Below are 21,404 nucleotides of genomic sequence, written 5' to 3' on the forward strand. Positions count from 1 at the left end.
GAGATGAGACTTTTGTCTTCTACGCAGGTGACTGGGGAGATGAAAGTCACCACCTTGAACCTGTGCGCTCTCGTACGCCCCCTTCAGTGTGGGCACCGGAGCTGCAGTGTGGAGGTCGAATCCTCTCTGCCTCACCTCAAACTTAATCCGCAGTTGTATGAAATCAGCAAAACATTTAATATTCGTTGGTGTTGGACTGAAACCTCCTTAGTTACAATTAGGTAAATTTTGATGTATTTATTTCCACAAACCTATACTACAGGGCAGTCCACAAGTGTGGGTGTTTTATTTATTTTACAAATGATTCATCTCAGTTGAAAATGGCTTGCTCTCCTTTCATGGTTGAAGAAACAAACAAAACCTTTTGGGGTCGGGGGGGGGGGGGGGGGGGGGGGGGCGTCTCCTGAAAAGTGATTATTTTGCCGCCCGCACGATTTGTATGAGAATTATTAAATACATTAGACTGGCTATGGAAACCGTGTTTATCACAAGTGTTGGAAAACATTTTGGAGACGTTGACAGTCATAACAGACACTTCCCACCTCTAATTTTGTCCAGTCAGTTTTGATGTCATTTTTTTTGTATCACAAGTGTTGGAAAACATTTTGGAGACGTTGACAGTCATAAAAGAGACTTCCCACCTCTAATTTTGGCCAGTCAGTTTTTATGTCTTTTTTTTTTTGTGACTGGTCACAATCTATTGAGGCTTTGCCTCACCTGGCCACACATCCCTGCATGTCCGATTGGCTTCTCCATCCGCGATCCAACCCAATTGAAGACAACAGCATTTACAGTTAGTCATGTTTATTTACAGCACAATCCTGAATGAGGGAGACAGTTTTTTTCTTTTTTTTTTTTTGGTGTGTGGATAAAACGCATCCAGATTCATGTTTCATCACAACACGGTTCTTAATTTATTGAGTCACCATTTGTCTATACAGAATCCATTCAGTCGCAATGTCTAGAGAGCTGCAATCCTCTGGAGACAAAATTAAATGACTGAAAAGAACCCATTAAAAAAAAAAAAGGTTTTCCACAATGATCGTCTTTAGCTATTTATATATGTGTATATACACATATACACACACATATATATAGGTATATATGTATACTTGTATATGTATATAAATCTATATATTTTCTTGCCATGTCCATGGAGAGGTGATGGGCTTTGTGGTTTCGACAGTTCAGGCTTGGAAAGGGTGCTCAGGTCCCAAAGATTGAGCCGTTTTTTCCCCCCCCTGGACCCAAGTCACAAACGTCCCGAGTCCAAACTCTGCTGTGTACATGGGGAGGGCGGGGCTCATAGAATAGGTCCAGTCCAGCCTCCAAAAAAGTTCGGCAATAGCCGCCCAAAATGATTACAATGCACACTTAACATGCACGTCCAGAGTAAAAAATAAAATAAAAAGAACATGAGGGGGGAGGGGACAAAAAAAAACTGCAACGTCCCTTGGGCTTCCTTGCCTTTTGCGGTATAAATTAGACAGGCACCACAAAACAGTGGCAAGACAACAAAAAAAATAAAAAATAAATTACAAAAAAAAACAACAAAGACTGGTTACAGTAAAACAAACTACTTGTTAGCTTGTAGTTCTAATTTCCATTGATCAATTTCTGATTTTTTTTTTTAGAGTGATTTCCTCCCATCCTCAGGGCCAACACACGCATACACACACACACGCGCGCACATTCAGCTGTATCTATACATGTAACCACAGTACCTGTGCATCTCCCACTGACTCATCACAATAGTCAGGTCCTCATCGCGCTCACTCACTTGTTCTGTGGCGTCACCATGTCGGTGGCCTTTTAACGTCCCTTTCGGATGTGCACAAAAAAAAATAAAATAAAATAAAAAAATTCAAAATGAAAGCATCAGAAAAGAGGGACAAAACAGGTCTCTGGATGACCGTAACATACCTTCAAATTAATTCAACATTCATTTATTTGAAGAAACATTTATTTTAAAAAACACTGTTTACATTTCCACCCGTCTGGACTCGTCCTATCTTGAAAAACAACCCCCCCCCCCAAAAAAGTACATACTTTACAAAAAGGTTTACACACCAGTGAGTCAGAGTAGTCCACCCGCGTCGATGCCAACCTGACTATTGTCACAGCCAGTCCAAATTAAAAACATATTAAAAGCAGGTCATCATTCTCTCTCTCGCGCGCGCACACACACACACACACACACACACACACACGCACGCACGCACACTTGAGAACAGGAGCAGGAAACTAACAGCCCCTGCCACGGTTGGATATTTTTTTTCTTTGCCTTTGTGTTTCTATCGCACAAGCACACACACCAATTTTCACGAGTCCACTGGCCGTCAGTTTCAAGCCGCCCACTGCTCAACATGCTCTCCAACACAAATGCGAACTGAAGAGATGGCAAAAATACAAGTGTACACATATCTACAAATGGGAGCCACGCCCGCCGGGTGTGCGCAATTTCATAATGCATCATTTTCTGTATTTGCAGAGAATAAAACCCTTTTCTAAATAAAATACATTGTCGTCTTTGTGGAATGGGGAGTGAGGAGAACAGATGACAAGAGAGGAGGGGATGTCTCGGTGTCTGTGTGTTGCGTGTATGCCCCCCCCTCCTTCACTGCATGTCCCCCCCTCCTGTCGCCACGGCGACACTCCGTGCTTGTTTGACATCGCTCTGAAATAATAATGTCAAGAGTAATGACCACGACAATGCTAAAAAAAATATATATATATAGACCCCCCCTCCCACATGTCTCATAATCGCAAGTCCACAAAGGGAGGAGGGACAGGAGGGAGGTCACGTGATCTCGTGTGACAAATCAATGCGGAGGAAAGACGGGAGGAAGGGGAAGTGAAACATGAGCAGGGTGTGCTATCATGAAGAGGAGGAAGATGACGTGTGTTGGGGCATTTGTGATCCACACACGCGCGCACACACACATCCTTGTGTCCTTCTCATGGGTTCTTTGCAGATGGGTGGAAAGCATGAACAAGTGGTGACGACATGGCCTCACTGTGAGGGCGCCCCCCCTACACCCCCACCCACCCATCCATCCATCCATCCATCCATCCCCCGCTCTTCCATGGGAGTGGGGGTCCGTGATCCTCCCCTCTGATGCTGGTCGCTAATTGCCTGGGTGCATCATACCTCCAGGAAGCGGGAGCTGGGCTTGGCGTGGAAGGGCTCGGACCACATGCGCCGCAAATCCCCCTGAAATACATGCGCAGACACACACCAAGTGTTTACATTAGGCCAGTGCTGATGATGTGTCCTTCCATTCGTGATTTTGGTGTGTTGATGCTCATGCGTTTGGTGACTCAAAGCGCGCATGGCGTTTTTTGACTTCCTGAAAAGTAGCCATTTCGACGATGCGAGAATTCCACCGAACAGAGACAACGTCTTCTATAACATTCTGACAGAATTCTTTTATTTGGATTAATTCCGACGGCAAAACGTCTTTCCACTACAAACAAATCGGCGATCGAACCAGCACCAGAACGAATTATGTTCCATTGCAGACATTCAAATCAAGCCACGAATTCTGCCGCATCGACACACATCTCAAACCCACCAAGCAACGCGCGTACCACCCGCTGACCGTGGACGTACCTTCAGGTAGGCCATCGTGAGCAGAGGCAGCAGGGTGAAGGGCACCAGGTAGAGCAGAGCAGGCTGAGCAGCGCGATGGATCCTGGATGCCACGGTGGCCGTCAAAAGACCTAGACACACACACACACACATGCACAAAAGAATTACCACTCAAGCCAGACGTGTCAAATGAAATGAGACTTCCTTTCATTTTTGTTTGTGCATTTTCCCTTTGAAATAACGTCCCGTTTTGGAATCAAAATCGCTCGTTCACTCACCCACAAAGTACCCGATGAGAGTGCAGTGGAAATAGGAGACCCGCTGCATGCGTCCCGACATGTTCCCGGGCCCCGGGGCCTCCCCGCTCGCTTGCTTCTTGTAGTTGTCGTAGCGCAGGACAAAGCACAGGAGCAGCCCGGGCATCACAATGTCTCCAATTCCCAGCATTGAGAAGTGACTTCCCGTGGAGCTGCGATCGAGGAGGGACAACAACGGGCATGTTTGGAATGTTAAAATTCCTCAATATCTTGTCATTGTGCGCAAATAAAGGACAAAGCGACCAGTTTGGCGGAGTAATGTTCTTTAACAGCCCACTGAGGCTGTAATGCTCATTCCAGCGGAAAATTAAAAGTCGTGCGGAGAGAAAAGCCGAGAAAAATAAATTCAATACAGGAAGAAAAAAATAAAAATACAAATCAGCAATAAAGAGAAACTGGAGGCACCCAGTGTCATTCCTACCTGGGAAAGACCAGTTTTCCGGGTAAGGAGAGGCGGGGGACGTCACGGGCCATCCCTGGCCCTAAGTGCAGCTTCCTGGACAGGACGTCAATGGGGTTTTCAGCAGGTTGGGTGGCAACTTTAACCATCACGTTGCTGTTGAAGATGTAGGCCGAGAAGAAGACCTAAAGGGAAACCGAAGGGTGCATCGGCATGTTATGCTCCTCTGCTTTACGGTTGCTAGGCGCCCGTTGAGGCTGAAAATGAGACGCACTGCAGCGGTGGAGATTGATCATTGGCTTTTATTGGTGCGTACTGCACCCTTTTCTCCAAATGCACTTTAACGTGAATGTGACGGTAAAACCAAGTGTCCTCCCTGACGGCTGTGACATTTACGAAGCAACGGGACTAAAACATATCTGTTAGGAAAGACATGGCCCGACGGCGAAACGGCGAGTCAATAAGTATCTGCGCCAACAAAACGTGTGTTAAGAGAATGCGTTGAAATGAACCGTCTCTCATTTGTGTGTCTGAATTTACAGACAAATTCACTTTGTAGGGAATTTGGGACCGTTTAGTCAAACACAAAGATATGATTATTACGATGAATGGCCACAGGGCGGCCCGGTGACCATTCGTAAGGGCTCATAACCTGATTTTTTTTGCTTCCCCTCTCCCCGTTCTATCCCTACGCAGAAGTAAAATGGCAACGACAGCAAATATTCATACGAAAAAACACTTCTTGGCCACAAGTAAACTTGGTTTGCCTTGTGACGACATGTTCTTAACCCCCGCACAAACTATTTCATTGTGCGCCGTTTTTGTCGACTGAAAAACGTCATCATGACAGGAAATATTTGTCAACATAAAACAGTCCACCGAAAACCAGTCGGTGGCATAATGTCGGGTGACGCATTACGATTTTGACCCTTGCGCCGTTCGTAACCTTGTGATGCCACGTTGTAAATTTCACTGTGTGTATATTAAAGCGTCAGAAGGGAGACCTATTTTTCAGTGACTGTTGCTTATTGTTCCCTAACCTGGCGTTTCTTTGACTGACGGCGGCAATAATGTCACCCGAAGTTCATAAATCACGCCGACGTCCGAATGTTTTTGCGCAAACTAATTTGGGAGACAGTGAGCTGATGACAATGAGCTTGTCCTCATGTATCTTTTGCTCACGGCACCGCGCGTGCGTGTGTGTGAGAGAGAGAGAGCGTTGAGTGTGTGTCAGCAGCTATGGCGATGTCCTTACCCAGAACACGTCATAGATGAGCAGCCCTGACAGCAGCAGGCACGACACCTTCAGACTGGGCAGCCGCACAAAGGCTATCATGGCCACGCACAAACCCATGGCCAATGCTGCAAAGAGGGGAAACCCCCCCAAAAAAAATATGTTAACGATGGCAAGCTCAGTTAAAAAGAGCAACTCGTAACTACACTTAAGACTGAATTAAAACATTCTCTCATGCACTTAGCATAGGCAACGATGGAGCCGAACAACAAAGTGCGTTAACTCAAACGCAACCAAAAAAAGTATTTTGACCGCGATGAGGGAGAAGCGCTATGTCAACTCGGCTGCGTGGTTGACAGTGGTGACGCACCGTCCATGAGGAGCCAGTGTCCGGTCAGCACCCAGATGAGCACCAACATGACGGAGAGGGAGAAGGACAGCAGCTCGGCCAGAGTGAAGCGGCCGCAGCAGCCGAACGAAATCCTGCAATTTAAACGCGGGAGGAAAACATGGACAGACGACGTCATTGACATGCACCACAATGCGCTATTGTGAGAGGAGTCGAAATAAACATTTCAACAAGTGGGAAGAGCCAGGTTAGAAAGGACCATGTCAGACAAGCTTGGACTCTGTGTGTGTGTGTGTGTGTGTGTGTGTGTGTAACAATTCAGATTGGTTGCAGAGTGGGTGGTGGCCGCCCCTCCTTGTGGTTCACCATTGCAATGGAACAGCTGCAATGTCCAGACACCAGCATGCTAAACTTAACCTTTAGAAGGCTGCATGACCAGTTTTTTCATTTTTTTTCTCTCCGTTTTCTCACAATTAAGCAGAGTCATTTCTGCAGGGTCACGGGTGAGGAAAAACAGTGCCTTTGATACAAGTGGAGAGGAAAATATAGTTTTCGTATTTCATATGCTGCGGTGTGACCTCAGACTTATGACGCAATAGACGCACCAGCAACCTTGCTGAAGCGCAACAGTTTAGTCAAGGGGAATTGGTTGAAATTCATCCTGAGCGTTGTTGCAAGTCTGACCTGCAACTCCAGGAAACGTTTGGTTGAGGTTATTGCTGCCAGAAGACGTCGAGCACTTATTAAATCCGAAGGTTCGCAGTGAATGTTTACATGTTACGCACTATAAAAATATGAAGGCAAATGTTTGCAAGGTTCGCCGCGTCGCCAATGACGAGCAGAAACGGGGGAGTGGCGCGGTTCGTATTTGCCATATTCGCTGGATTGTGATTGGCTGGCAACCAAATAAATAACGGCCACTATATGAGCAAATACAGCGCGTCGACGTGCGCTTCATAAACCTTTGTTGTTTTTCCTTTCGGACTGGAACGCAGGCGATTGCATATAGAGCGATGAAGCATGAAGTGATGAAATGAAAAAAAAAAAAAAAAAGAATAAAATAAAATCTTACTTGTTCTGTGGGGAGCAGGGCCTTGTCAGATACTGGCACATTGGCAACAAGAGGAAAGCAAAAGCAATTGTAGCGAGCACTGAGGATGAGAAAGATAGCAACGAGAGAGTCAGCTCATTCTCATCCCCCCCCTTTTTTTTTTTTTAGTGTCCGCTTCACGGAGCAGCTAATGATCTTTGCACTTCCATCGGAGGAGCACGAAAAAAAAAAAATGACTAGTGTGTGCGTAATCCAAAAGGCACTCATGTGCTGTGCTTTTTGCGCGATCTGGCGCTCACCTGCCGTGCAGATGGTGAAGACCACCTGGACCGAGTCAAAGAAGAAGAACATGACGAGCAGAGACACGGAGGCGCCGATGGGTAGGAACAGCGCCTGCGTCGAGTCTATGGTCTGAATACCTGCAAGAAGACAATATCAAAATATCAGCACCGTTTCGGAATCGACGCCGCGCAAAACAAAGGATTGGACTCACTGTTGTTTGTGTTGCTGTTGTTGAAGGAGCCCGTCGCGGTGGGGTTGCCATCTTTGTCCTTCTCTTGGTTCTCGCAGTCCATGTTTAATGACCTGCAGCGGAGAGGAGGAGTGCTGTGAGGAAGCCTCACATTGACAGCATCCTCCCCGATCCGGCACTCGGTTTAATTCGCGGTCTGAAGTGTAATTGACTCGTTCGCCGCCGTGGCAGATGCGGAGAGACGACGGCAAAGCCAACTGAGTGCACACGCTCGACATCGACGGGACTCGTCGAGGTGATGACGGCATGTCGGACATCAAATAGTGGATGAGGATGAAGGCGAGGTCGTGCATAGAAAAGAGCCGGAAGATCAGCGTCATTAACTAGGGGTGAACGATTTAGAAAAATAATCGAATTGCGACCCCCCCCCCCCCTGCCCTCATTATTGCAATTAAGATTCAAAACGTGGTTATTTTGTGTAATATCCACTTCCCATGTATTTGGTTTGAAGCAAACACAAGCAATAACTTAATCCGTACAACAATAAACAAGATTTATTCCACAGAAATGCTACGGTATGAGACGTTAGGCAACTAAATCCATCAAAACGCCATCACAGGTGCGGTTCCGAGAGCTCATAATATCGCAAAAATCATGTTACCGCTGCGATGCTGGGTGGCGCAGATGGGCTGAACATTAAGTTGACTGAAGCCCGGGAAGTTTATACGTCACATTTTCACACCGCAAAGGCAACGGCATCTCTTCTTCTCATCGTAAAAACTACCGTACTCAACACATAACTACTTATGTGAGACTGAGAGAAATTATAGCGACACACATCTGAACAAAATACAGATGAAAGGAGCAACTAGATTGACCTGAGAGTAACAGCATCATTTTTTTGATGACGCGCCAACTTGGAATGTAAGCGGGCCATTGCCGTGGCAACCCCAGAGGACATTCTTTCCGGGTGTAGACGGTTTGTCGGAGTTTTGCGGCAATAAAATAGATCATGTGCATTTACCACAGCAGCCCTAACTGTCATTTAGATTCATCACAGGAGTTGAATTTTAAGATGTTTGGATAGGGTGTGTTTACATCGGTGCTCACGTTTTACGCCGCACCTGCATCGGCAGGTATCTGATACGTTTTGGATTTTTATCTGCATATCGAAGAGGCCAGATTCCGAAACTGAAGGTATCCGATTCCACGCGCTTCGCTCATCTTACGCTGCCGTGAAACACATCTCGATTGTGAGTAGGAAAAAAAAAAAAAAGCTTTGTGATTGTGTCACTTGAAGCATGCGGTGCAAACGCAGGTCGAAAATGAAGTCGAGCCACATCTGATATTTCACCAAGTGCCGCCTTACCTGAAGCTGCCATAGACGATGAGAAGGATGGAAATGAGGAAGGTGGACACCTGGCTGGAGTCAACTAAAGAATACGCCCTAAAGAGAAGAAAACATATTAAAAAAAAATGAAGAGCATGATGAACCTGAATTATTACTCCTTTCTGGATTACGATGACAATAAATAAGACGCGAGAGTAGAAATCCAGTGAGGAACGTACCAAAGTTGTTCCAGCTTGCGGAGTTCAACAAACATTTTCTGGAACAATACCGTCATCATAATACTGCCGAGCCTAAAACAAATTAACTTATCTCCAGCATGTAGCACCAATGAACAAATTGCGCCATATCTTAGCGGTTCAACCGTTAATATAGAAATTAAGATTCTGCACTGAGGGAAAAAAAAAATCAGGTTGCACCCAGCAACCAGAATGTCCAAAAACATGGCGGCGAGTACAGCATATAAATGTGAATCGTTGAAAGGTGTTGGGCGAGCTCAATTGGAATGGCGAGCTCTTACCACAGTAACTCTGAATGTTCAATTGAACACATTATTGCAAACATTCCATAAAAGTGACAGGACACATTAAGTGCAACGTGCATCACTTCAAACTATTAAAAAAGAAAAAAGTGCTGCTGTTCAACAGCGGGGATAAATATTCTCCTCCCCTGGGAGACTGCTGGACCTTATTATTAAGAGCAAGCAATAAGTGGAAATGGTTGTAAAATAAAAGAAGAATAGCAGGAACCCATGAATTGATTCAAAAAAAAAAAATCTATTAAATCCAACTACATACAACTCTGCACACAAAATATGGAGTAGGCGTTGCTGACACGCGCACCGCAGCAGTAACGTCTTTTAAGACAGATATTGTGGAGAGATAGCAACAGCCTTTAAAAATCCAAACAGAATGTTTTTTTTTTTTTAGGGGGGAAAAAAAAAAGTTACACGGGCGGTAAACAAACACCTGACACGCCTTGTAAATCGGCGAGCTGATGTAATTCTTCTGAAAATGTTGCACGTCAATCTCAATTTTAACGACTGCGGACGGATGCCTTTCGAGGAAGGCAGGGCGGGCGGCGCGGTTAAGTGGCGTGTTGGCGCAAAAACCGTAGGAGTGTCCCTTTCTGGCGGTTGACTCCCTCGTTCTGGCACGGCGCACGAGAGAGCGAAGCGCAACAAGGTTCAAAATGATCGCAATCAACCAACGGGGCTTGTCAGGAAATCAAACGCTTTTCGACTGGCAGCGAACAAAAAAACGTCAAGAAAAGTTTGAACAAGATCCCAAAGGGTTGCGCTTGGGAGTTGAACGCAGAGAGACAAGCAGTCACAAGTTTATTCTTCCTCCAACCGGCGGAGGAGCAGCTCCAATCCTGAAATGGATTACAATCAACGTACACAAAACGTGCGGCTCACTTGGCACCGCTGACGTTGCACTGTCAACACTTGTCCGCTTCTGTCATATTTAAAAACTTTGACAGCGGGAAGATGAAATGCAACATCGATCGGCGTTGGAATCACGGATGCAGAAAATTCAATAACATACTAAGCATCCAAATTAGGCTTCTCAGTCGGCGATGTGCCGTCATACGGCTCTCGGCATCTTGGGAATGCTACAATATCCCGCCGTGACGCATCAACAAGTGTTCTGGGCCACTCGCCATTCATTTCATTCTTTGGCATCTTGGCTTGGCGACAGCACCGAGCAAGCGTTCGCATCGAACATTGTGTGGGAATTGCAGCTCGTAGCGCAGATATTCCACCGGCGGCGTCCAATGAAAACACAAAACCGCAATGTTTCACTCTCCCGAGCGCCGCTTTGTGCTCACGCAAAGGCCTTTCCTTTCAGATGAGCGCCCGGGGAGCGCCGATGCGCAAAGGGGACTTAAATCTCGATTGAAGTTTTGAATGTTTTGACACGGCCTGGACCTGACCCCGACCCGCAACCTTCTAACGCGGGCCCCGGCGCGAGGGAAAGAGACAAGGCGGCCATTGTGGCTCGCTGCGTTCTGACCGAGATGCTGACTTGTCAGTCACTTGTCAAACTCGCCCTTCTTGGCTGAGGAATGCGCTCGTGTACGTTAAACGCTCCATGTCCTCTATAACATGACGATCGCACTTCACATCCCTTTCCTCTGGCAACCGGCGGCCATTTTACTTGCTCCCGAGGCCTCAGAGGGCCTTCACGCTCGACATCTTTGAAAATACAAATGCAACAACTGAACAAATGGTTATGATATTTTATTTGTTTGATTTTTTTCCCCCCAAAATTGCTGTGAGGTTTTATTGGTTTTTGCAATTGAATGGTGGTTCGGACAAAAATGCTCATTTTCCCACCTCTCCTCTGCAATAATTCCTGGATATAAACTCTGCTCCGTGAACATTTTGAGATACTTGCTCGGTGAAAATGTTGCACAAAAGTTAATGCAAAAACCCAGCGGCAAAAGACACGAATTGGTACGCTATTGCGAAGCAGCTTGCACATGTTTGCGTTATATTCCGCTGATCGTCGATTTGCAAAGTAAATGTGCATGCTAATAAGTCACATCTACAAAGTATCAAAAGTTCGAGAAATAAGAGAGCTCATTAAATGTGGAGACCTTTTCCAAGGCTTAAAAAAAAAAAAAAAAAAAAAAACTGCTGTTAAGACCACTGTGGTGTGGAATATGCACCAAGAATAAAAGATGATCAAGGCAATTCTCATTTGCATCTCACAAAAGTGAATGCGACTTGGTTGGATTACAAAAAAGAAAAAGAAAGAAAGAATCTTCCAAGGAATAGGCAGAGAAAGTACAATCTATATTTATATAAGGCGCATATAAAGACATGTTGCACCTTGTAGCTTTGCGTGCGCTTTAATGACAAATTTCTGACTAAACCTGCAGGTCATTCTCGATGCATAACAAGCAAGCTCATTCAAATATGACATTGGTTGAGGTGCCATCTGAAAAGGGCGAAAAAAAAAAATAAAATAAAACAGAGAATTAGCGAGAGCATTTCAGAAAGACTGACCTTCTTCTTCACAGATTCGAATGATGTCACCACAGCGGCTAAATAGTCGCCGGGTTTCATTCCGTCGCGGAGCTAATTCATATTCCAGCACCAAACTGGTTCGTCTGAATTCTGCGCACAGATGCCCGCGGAACATGGGCGAGATAGATGAATGGAACATTTAAAAACAAAATACAATCCCGGACTGTTGGGGGCTGGACGCAAGCCCAAAGGAGCCATAAGCCCTCCTTGTCCAACGACAGACCCACACCCCCCTCACTCTCCCTCCAAATAACAATCCCAAAATTTGACTTTCAACCAGCCAACATGCGTGACTTGACCACAAAAGGGTCAGCGGCCAGTAAAGGAGTCTGCTGTGGGCGTCCAGAAAAATGATACTTGGCATGCGGATGCCCTGCGCTGTATTTAACTCTCTTTCACAGTAGCTACAGGGTGGAGTTGCCTTGAGACCCCCAATTGGGGATTAACAATCATCTCCCTCCAACATCTAATCCAATTATGGATGTAATGGTCTAAATCCTCCAGGAACGGGAATGTAATTTGTTCTCAACGGCGACCTTTTTTTTTTTTCTTCCATTAAAACAAGTTCGCCTCCCCTTCTGTGCAGTTTGGATGTGTGGCGTGTTTGCATCCTTGTGTGGCATTTTGAAGGGCGGGGGGCGTCGGTCTTGACATGCAACGTTTTGAGGCTTCAAACGACACGTAATGAGCTCATTTGATGGGTTTTGCATTTATCGCGGGCGTGTTGGAGCCTATCTCGGCTGTCTTCGGGCTGTAGGCGCGGTACAGCTGTTCTGTAGACAGAACAGTCAGAGTAGCAGGGTCATTTAACGGGAAAATAGACAAGTTGAACTTTTGTATCTATTATTTTTTTGTCCATCCATCCATTTTCTGATCCTCACAGGGGCTGCGGGGCGTGCTGGAGCCGATCCCAGCTGGGTTTTTTTTTTCTCCACACCATACATAGTTTGTTCCATTAAAGAGAATATTGAATATTGTTTAGAGATATGAAAAACGGTTGGTTCACATTGATGTTTAGCTTGCGCTGATCCTTTCACCCCCCCCACCAATTAATATGATATAATGTCAACATTCCACCGTCGTAAATAGAAGTCAAACATATGGGCAGTTTTTTTTCCCCCACACCATACATAGTTTGTTCCATGAAAGAGAATATTGAATATTGTTTAGAGATATGAAAAACGGTTGGTTCACATTGATGTTTAGCTTGCACTGATCCTTTCATCCCCCCCCACCAATTAATATGATATAATGTCAACATTCCACCGTCGTAAATAGAAGTCAAACATATGGGCAGTCGGTGAGTGGCTATTTTTGAGTTCTGCTGGGCCGTTTGCGCTCATGCAGCCGTGATATTTTCACCAGTGGACAATATTGGCGCGATTGGACGTGTGCCGATTGTTTGTATTACGGCAACGCCATGTGCCTCAATGTAAAGCCAGCCGAGGGCCATAAGGGGAAAAAGTGCACACTGTACAAAACGGAACAGGGGAATTGAATCAATTCTTCTGTCTGTGTATGTGTGTGTGTGTTACTCGCCAACGGACAAATTATTGGCTGTTAGGAAACTGCAGTTGTTTGTTTACATTCAAACTCAGCTTGCAGAAACGTAAGATAAAAAAAACAAAACACTTTGCGTCCCCTCGCAAAGTTTAACAAAGATTGAGAACGCTTTTTTTTTTTTAAATGCACGTATCCAAGTACTTACGAGTGAATGAAAGCAACAAAAGTTCAATTGAATTTTACTTAATTCAACTTATAATACAATGACATGAAATCTGTTTTTGTTCAGCACGGTTTCCAAAGAAACAAAAGACATCTGGAGCGTACCACCGTTTCCCAAAAAAACGCACGTTAGCGATGACAGTCGCCAAACTGACCTGGAAGCAATTCAGTGAAAATGAATAATTTCCTGCAGAACATGACGAGCTCACACGGTGCATTGGTTGGGAATCATTGACTAAGACGATCCATACAGTCAGTCAGATCAATCAACTTTGTTTCTCGAGGCGAAGCCTCTGATGCGTTTTTACGGGTTCTTAATCTTTTGGCAAGATGCGACAGTGTGACTCTTCACACACCTTCCAATTAACTCTCTACTTATGTGAGCGTCTTGGTTAATATCCCGTTCGACTTGATTGAACGCAAACAGTTCTGCGACACTTACTGACTTACGAGTTACTCACGTTTTCCCATAGGAACTGCATTCCGAGTTATTACGAATTGTCAATGTCCCAAAACGTTTCGTAGGTGTACCGGGAATGTTTCACGTTAACTTTCTAAGCATCCAAGAGACATTAACCACGGACACGTTACGGAGATGGAGCGGACTGATTCAAAGTTGTTAGACCAGATGATTTCGGCGCACTCCAGATTGTAGCACATTGGAGTTGTTTCAAGCTGGATTTGCACTTTTATGAGATTTCCCAACTAAATGTAACTCATCTCTGGCCCATGCTTCACCTCACCGCACACAAACGAGAACAACACCTCCTTGGGGAAGGTCAGACATACATGCCTCACGAAATTCCAACATTCGCCTCGATAGACGTGTGAAACGGTGGCACGACAAGACCAGATCGCATCGGTGATAATTGCGGTGGTGGTGGTGGTGATGATTGATAACAGGGAGACACTGCTTAGCCAAACACAACAGAACACGAGAATAACATTTGCGCCCTTCACATTCAAAAACTGTAATTTTGAAAACACAGGCTTCGGCCTAGTCTCGCAGGCTGCAATTACAAGAGTAGAACTCATGTTCCGTACTTAAAGAGAGAGAGAGAGAAAAAAAGTCACATTAAAACAAATATGCATATACGTGCAGAAAGAGTGGTATCGCTTTAAATTTGAAATCCTTATTTTAGTTCCTTTCTGCATGATTTTGCGGGGTGGCATTTGGCACTTCAAAATGTCTGCGGCAAATTAGCCATGCTACGCTGCCAGAAAGATCGCCTCGATATTATCACCAACAAAGAATGCCCGCTACTATTAGATGTCTGTGTGTTCACAAAAGCAATTGGACCCATACATGGTGCTGCGAAATGTGTCAATGTGACGTAAACGCATTTGAAAGGTCATGACAATGACATGACGAGACACAACTAATCTATTCATAGAACGTCTTCGACAACAAGTCACATCGGCGGGGGGGGGGGGTTTCTGGTGAACATAAATAAATAAATAAAATGCTCCACTTTGCCGTTTCCAGCAGGCACTTCTTGTAGTCATCAATTAATTTCATTGAGTTCAATTATGTGTAATTTGTGTTCAACTGTATTTAACGGCTCCATTCAATTATTAATTTTGCTGAATGAATGGCACGATGATAGCTTCATTCAAGAAAATTAATTGCATTCAATCCATCTGATCACGTGAAGTTCATTCTAATTCGGGTTGGTGTTCCACGGGTAGGAAAAGTCTGCAACCGACCACGTGACAACACATTCCAGTACTGCAAAATGCCAACTCAGCAAAGAGAAAATGTTTTTGTTTTGGTTTTATCAATGGCTGCATGGAAAAATGTTTAATGTTTAGTTTTTTTTAACACACTTATCAAAGTATTGACTAGAGAGGATCTTTTAAAGGTCAAACAGTACTTTGCAGGACACTTTCCATGGGGGGGGGACAAAAAACGTTTGGCATCTGTGCAGGAATTCTAAGTAGTATTCTTAACTGTCAGGCAAGTGTAAAGTACGTTAAGCACCATTATTAAAATAATCAATCACATCTGTGAAGAAAAATCGTGCTGAATTGATAGAACAAATCACTACACTTAACCAAATTAGCACATGTAGCGCATTCTTACGTCTTGCTCAGATCAAAATAGTATTCAAAAAGTTAAGAAACAAAGGGCAAAAACACATTAAACCCCACAGAGCTCCCAATGTTGGCATCACACATCCCACAATGCCCTGTGCCAAATGCAAGCAAGACCACTTTGGCGGGCTCGAAAACGTGTCTCTCAAAAGAAGGGGCGCTCCAGGAAGTGCCAACTTGACAGCGGCTACAGGTGGGCAAACCTGGGTTGCCCTGGCAAGGGTGCCCGGCCTGTCGCGGGGCCACCCGCAGCCGCCACTACTGCTCCCTACTCACCAGCCAGCCCAGCCCTGAGCCAACCTGGTTGATCCTGCCTGGATCAAAATGAAAATATCGATTTGGGTGGAAGACTCCAGAAAGAAAGAGCGCAAGAGTCACGATGAACAAGCACCGACACTGCTGCACTTTGTTCGGTGAGTAAATGTCACCAAAGGCAATGATGGTGGTGTGACACATCAGAGTGCTGGAGGTGTAAGAGTGGGACTGATGTGTGATGCTGAGGCTCAATTGATACGCCACAGATGAAACGAGACAGAAATGCTGTGATTTTTATCTTCTGAAAATGACAACTGCAGAGTTTCAATAGAAATGACAAAAAGCTAGCCTATTGTGAATAACGTACTGCGTTTCACGCAGTGTTTTAATAATCCTTCAAGACGACGTCACGGAATTGGGCTAAGACATCCTAGGATGTTCCGTGCTAAGACGTCCTAGGAAAAGTCCTTTTTGCCACTTTTGCAAAGGAAGCGCTTTGAGACACAACGGAGACATTTACAAAACAAACACACTTAAATCCTGAATCTCAAGACAAGCCAGACCAAAGCTCCGAAAAGACCAAACACAGCAGAAGTCTTGATTCTTAGATTGGTTTCCGTGGGCAAAAGAAACACGATTTGTTTTGAGTGGGGGGTGTTCATAAAATGTTGCATGCTTCACTGCACATTGCCTTGAACTGTGTTTATTTCGATTTAGTCTTCACAGTGTTCTATGACAACAGAAGTTGAATTAAGATACCAAGGCCGAAAAAAAAAGCACCCATCTGCTGCTCTTTGTTGATCCGAGGGACAGCTAAAGCTTCGATGCAAAATAAGGTTTCAACGAGCTAATTGTGCTCGTTTTCACACCTTCAAAGTTGCTGAGGTAGTAGAACGCTCATCTTCTGAGGCCTCAGCAAAGTGGAAGTGATTTTCATTCGAGGGGTGTTTGGAATTATCGCGTCATCTGAATCGAGTGTCAACATTCAAGGTAGCTTCAGGTGCTCGCATCTTTCTCCACCTGTTCAAACTGCGATGTGCGGCGACCTATCGAGTGCCACGCCGCGCGAAAAGGGGTGTCATGTTGGGACACGATTGCCACCACACTGCAAATAGCTTGAAGCCCCCCCACAAAGGGAGCCATCGTTATTATGTGCGGCTCGTCGATGAACGCTGGCCCTCTGTCTCATCAGCTAACGCTAATTTGTTTGCTCACTAATCAGCTTAACGCTCCCGTGCAATGTCGCGTCCCCCCGAGGTTATAAATCCAACTCACGCAAATGCTGGATATAATAGACACATTAAAGCACAAGTGTCCAGTCAGGTAGCTGGTCGGCTAGCTCGTTAGCATTCGTTCACAATAGCACCATTGGAATTGACCTCAGCTGAATGGCGGTAGCACGGCAGCATCATTAGCCGCGGCCGGCTAACCACATATTTTTAGCTGCTCTTAGAAATATTAAAACGACTGACATGTTTTTGTCCAAGTTTAGACATGCATAGGATGGTTAGCTACTATGGGAGACGTACACGTTTAGGTCCAAATGCGTCCCCTAGTCAATGGCACTTGCCAAAAGCAACGCAGGAGGCTCGGTGGCTAATACTAGCGGGTAGCGCGGTGCCCGTGCGCACTCACCAAGATGAGTAGCCTTGCTCCGCCATATCGCCGACAACAGTGGGGCTCCGCTACTGTGGCTCACAGGGATTGGGGTCCCGGCGACGACCCGTTGGGACCTCGATCAGGAGGGGTGTGTGGCTATTGGGGAGTAAGCTCTTTCGGCGTTTCCCTCGTTCTCCGTCGCCTTAGCGGCTACTTGTCGGTGTCAACATGGTGCTGCATCCCGACTGCAGCTAGCCGAGCCACTAGCCGAATGTGGTGCACTCGAAGCGGCTCTGATGATGGGGGTTGCCGTGGTTAGATGAACGAGACAAAACCACCCCCTAAACAGCCACACAGACCGTTGCTTACGCTCTTCGCTTTTTTTTTTTCTATTCTTTGCTGCCGTCCGTCACCCGCCCCAGCCAAGAAGGCTCGGTCTCCAGCGATGTTACACCCACTGTAAATCCATATTCAGCGCGACGTTGCCTGGATAAATGCTGCTGTTTCTCAAGTCCGCAGCCCTCGCTGTTATGGAAGACGTCGAGGCTTTGTTGTCTATACTAGAGTGGCGGGGGCGCGCACACTCGCCCTGCTGCGCGTGCACGCGGAGAGAGCTTTGCAAGTAGGACGAGCACTGGACCGCTTTTGTGCACCCGAAAGCCTCGTTTGTACTTGTAGCACCGCACAGGTTTGAACGCATTCAAAGCAACACATTTAGATAATTTAAACAGCTATTTGGACTGTGACAAAACACGTAAAATATGCCACTATTTTGGAAAGAGACGAGCTACCCAACAAATATATCTTTTTTTATAAATTGTTAGACAAAAAAAATATGCACAGAGGTGGCACCGACTCAGTTTTCCATTTCTTTCTTTCATATTGAATACCTCTCCCCATTTGTTATTTTATATTATTTTGTGTGTGTGTATGTGTGTGTGTGTGTGTGTGTGTGTGTGTGTGTGTGTGTGTGTGTGTGGGCGGGGCCATAATTTCATCACCCAATAGACTGACTTTAAACTATTCAATATTTATTTACTTTGTACCAGCTGCAGTTGTTTTTGTTGAGGTGGGATGTTGCCCCTCCCCATCCTCTGGATGTGGTCTTCGGCTCTATGAAGGCTTCTCAGTGAGGTTTGTGTCTGGGATCCCTTGTAACTTTGCTGGCATTAGTCATTCCGTGCTGTTCGGCACCCACTCTGGAGGTCAGCAGGGACGTCATAGAACAAGAGTTAGGTCGCTAACTACAGTACTGTGAGTCCCGAATGACCGCCAGCGTGCCATGTCACTCAAAATCCTTGTGTCCGTTGTGAGAAGGTTCTGAGGGGGAGTCTTTGAATTGAACTGGAGAGGGTGGACTGTATGCTGTCACTCAATGACCCCGGCAATGGCAAACCATCGGAATTGATGGAAAAAAACTGCTGGCTGTGCACCCACCTCCCCTCCTCCAAAAACTGCAGTGCTGAGCATGCTGACAGGGTTTTCCTCACCAACCAGCAACAGTTTGTCCACGTGCTGATTCCCAACCAGGACTGCAATTTATTGGCAGCTCTGGGTACTGGCCAAGGCTGCTATCTGCTGCTCATTACTGACTTCATATCCGTTCGGCGTCTGCTGGTCCACTCCGGCGTAAAGCGCAGCATCCTACAGGCACAGTAATGTAATGACTATTGTGACTTTTAAAACAAAACTTTCCTATTATGGCTTAGTGGAGGCAAGATGTGTCTCCGGATGGTGGAGATTGCATTGGGGTTTAGAGGGAGGTCAGCAGGATTCCCTCTATAACCGAAGAGTGCGAGGATTACAGAAGTCTGCAGAGAGCTGCTTTTCGTTCAGATTATGCTCAATCTGTCCACAGAAATAGAGACACATCCATTCAGCAGACACTCAAGATGAATTAACCTTTGAGGCCAACTGAGGTTTAATACTAGCTTTCCCCAAATTACACTCAACAACAGTCCTGACACAAAACTCGTGGTCGGTCTGCCAGCAATACAAAGTACAACCCCCACCAACTTCTAACTGTAAAAAGACTTTTTTTTTTTTTGGAAAATATGTAATAAGAAAAAAAATATTGCTTAATTTAAAACTTTAATGAACAGGACAATTTTTGGTCCTTTGAAGCTTGACGACGCGTTTTTCAAATAAACAACCATAAAAAGACTTTTTTTTTTTTTGGAAAATATGTAATAAGAAAAAAAATATTGCTTATTTTAAAACTTTAATGAACAGGACAATTTTTGGTCCTTTGAAGCTTGACGACGCGTTTTTCAAATAAACTGCCATTGTGCCGAAAATAAAACTTAATCAAAATCTGTGACTATCTACTGACTATCAATGCTGTAATATCTTCATGGAAAATATTCCATTCCGTTCAAAAATAATACAAACTTTATATCTGTGGTGAGATCTGAAGTTGCTGAAAAGATTTGCAGCGTTGAAGAGTAAAATAATACAATTAGACACACACACTTCTCGCCACGATTGCGGGGTGCCCTTTCCACAGTGAGCATCTCATCGGCTGCAGCTCACCAGCAACCTTGACGAGGACAAACTCAATCGAAAATCGGTGAATGACACCGGTGTCACACTCAGGGGTAAGCGATGCCAGGCTGTGTGTTCACATCTGGCCACAAGAGGGCAGTCTTTACGTATCATCAGCAAAAAGGCAACGGGCACAATGATTCACATTATTTTATTTTTAAGTTAGAACTTGAACGCAAAGAGGATTTCCCCCAGTAGGTTTCTATTTAGAATCACTGCAACAACCTCCACAACAAACACTTCCATAAACACATAGGGCCCTTGTTTTTTACGTTTTACATTACAGCTACAATTATGGTTCCAGTATAAACTGTTTACACTGCTTCAAAAACCTTTGATGGCACCAGAAAGAGCCTGGAAAAAACGTCCATGATTTCATGCATTCATTTTCATGACGTTTGACAGTATTCCCTCATGAATGCATCATATATGATGGTTTCATTGATGCAGGCGCCCCTCACAGATATTGTGCGTGGCGCAAGACTTCATAGCAACTGATAAGAGACCCGTGGAACAACATCATCACAAAGAAACGACAAACAGAGCCGGTTTTACACCTTTGTTATGTGTCCATGTGCATAAACTGATCTTTAACAGCGTAGCTCATTTTTACAGATTAAGTCAAGAGTGTGAGAAACCTTTTCTGCTTTCAAAAGGTTGTATAAAGTTTGCCACAGGCCATACTACATTTGCACAGTTTATAAACGATGATACATAATGAACACATTTGTTGGTTAAGTGTTTTGGAGGGTTAAATAGCAGTTCTGAGGTTAGCAGTCTCACAGGGATGATCATATCATGACTTTAAAAAAAAAAAAGTGTAATACCTGTTCATGGGCAACAGAGGGAGACTGCACTTCCTGAACGGGAAGCCTAAAACATCATTTGAGCGACTCCGACGAGAATATGATGGCATCATTTCACATGTGACCAGTGCGTGCTTCACAAATGCATGCACACCTTGAACAGTTGGTCGCGCATCTTTGTAGAATTGTACGTGATATCTGGTGCATGTGATGCCGTTGCAGTTATTACAGCCAACATGGAAACATCACTGCGACGTTTCAAATTCAGGTCAGAGAGATATTATCAGTGAGGAGTCACCAGCCTGTCTTCAATGGAGAACAATGGGCCTGGGCGGCCACAACCGAGGCTGCACATCCTGTTCTGACATGGCCTCACACAATGCTTCATTTCTCAGGCTGATTTAAGGCACCTGATTACGCTTATTAAGTGATGTAACAGGGAGGCAGACTACACTGTCAGTATTGTTGCAGCTCTGACTGAGCCCCAAATTTTCTGATCATGTGGCTGTGACCAGAGCAAAGCACTTCATCCTCATGTCTTCGGTGAATTAGCCATTTATGAGTGCTGAAAAGTAATCGGGCAT

At 45.1% G+C, this 21,404-nt stretch overlaps 1 protein-coding gene across 2 annotated transcripts in view; it reads right to left on the reverse strand.

Annotated features, from left to right (window-relative positions):
- Positions 1-787: 787 nt before the first annotated feature.
- The window catches only part of sppl3 (signal peptide peptidase 3), a 50,852-nt gene continuing 30,235 nt past the window's right edge, over positions 788-21,404 (reverse strand). The window contains exons 1-11 of one of the 2 annotated variants that reach the window (XM_019871971.1): positions 17,507-18,084; positions 8,785-8,862; positions 7,437-7,528; positions 7,243-7,362; positions 6,965-7,043; positions 5,914-6,026; positions 5,565-5,671; positions 4,331-4,494; positions 3,871-4,061; positions 3,614-3,723; positions 788-3,214 (exon numbers count right to left, since the gene is read on the reverse strand). In XM_019871971.1, coding sequence (XP_019727530.1) covers positions 3,146-3,214; positions 3,614-3,723; positions 3,871-4,061; positions 4,331-4,494; positions 5,565-5,671; positions 5,914-6,026; positions 6,965-7,043; positions 7,243-7,362; positions 7,437-7,528; positions 8,785-8,862; positions 17,507-17,532 — 1,149 coding nt within the window. In that variant the 5' untranslated portion in view covers positions 17,533-18,084 and the 3' untranslated portion in view covers positions 788-3,145. Of the gene's footprint in view, positions 3,215-3,613; positions 3,724-3,870; positions 4,062-4,330; positions 4,495-5,564; positions 5,672-5,913; positions 6,027-6,964; positions 7,044-7,242; positions 7,363-7,436; positions 7,529-8,784; positions 8,863-17,506; positions 18,085-21,404 lie in introns of those variants that run through there. The other variant, XM_019871972.1, reaches the window with a different exon arrangement.

Source organism: Hippocampus comes, unplaced genomic scaffold (genome assembly GCF_001891065.2).
Source record: "Hippocampus comes isolate QL1 unplaced genomic scaffold, H_comes_QL1_v1.1 scaffold199, whole genome shotgun sequence".
Classification (NCBI taxonomy): domain Eukaryota; kingdom Metazoa; phylum Chordata; class Actinopteri; order Syngnathiformes; family Syngnathidae; genus Hippocampus; species Hippocampus comes.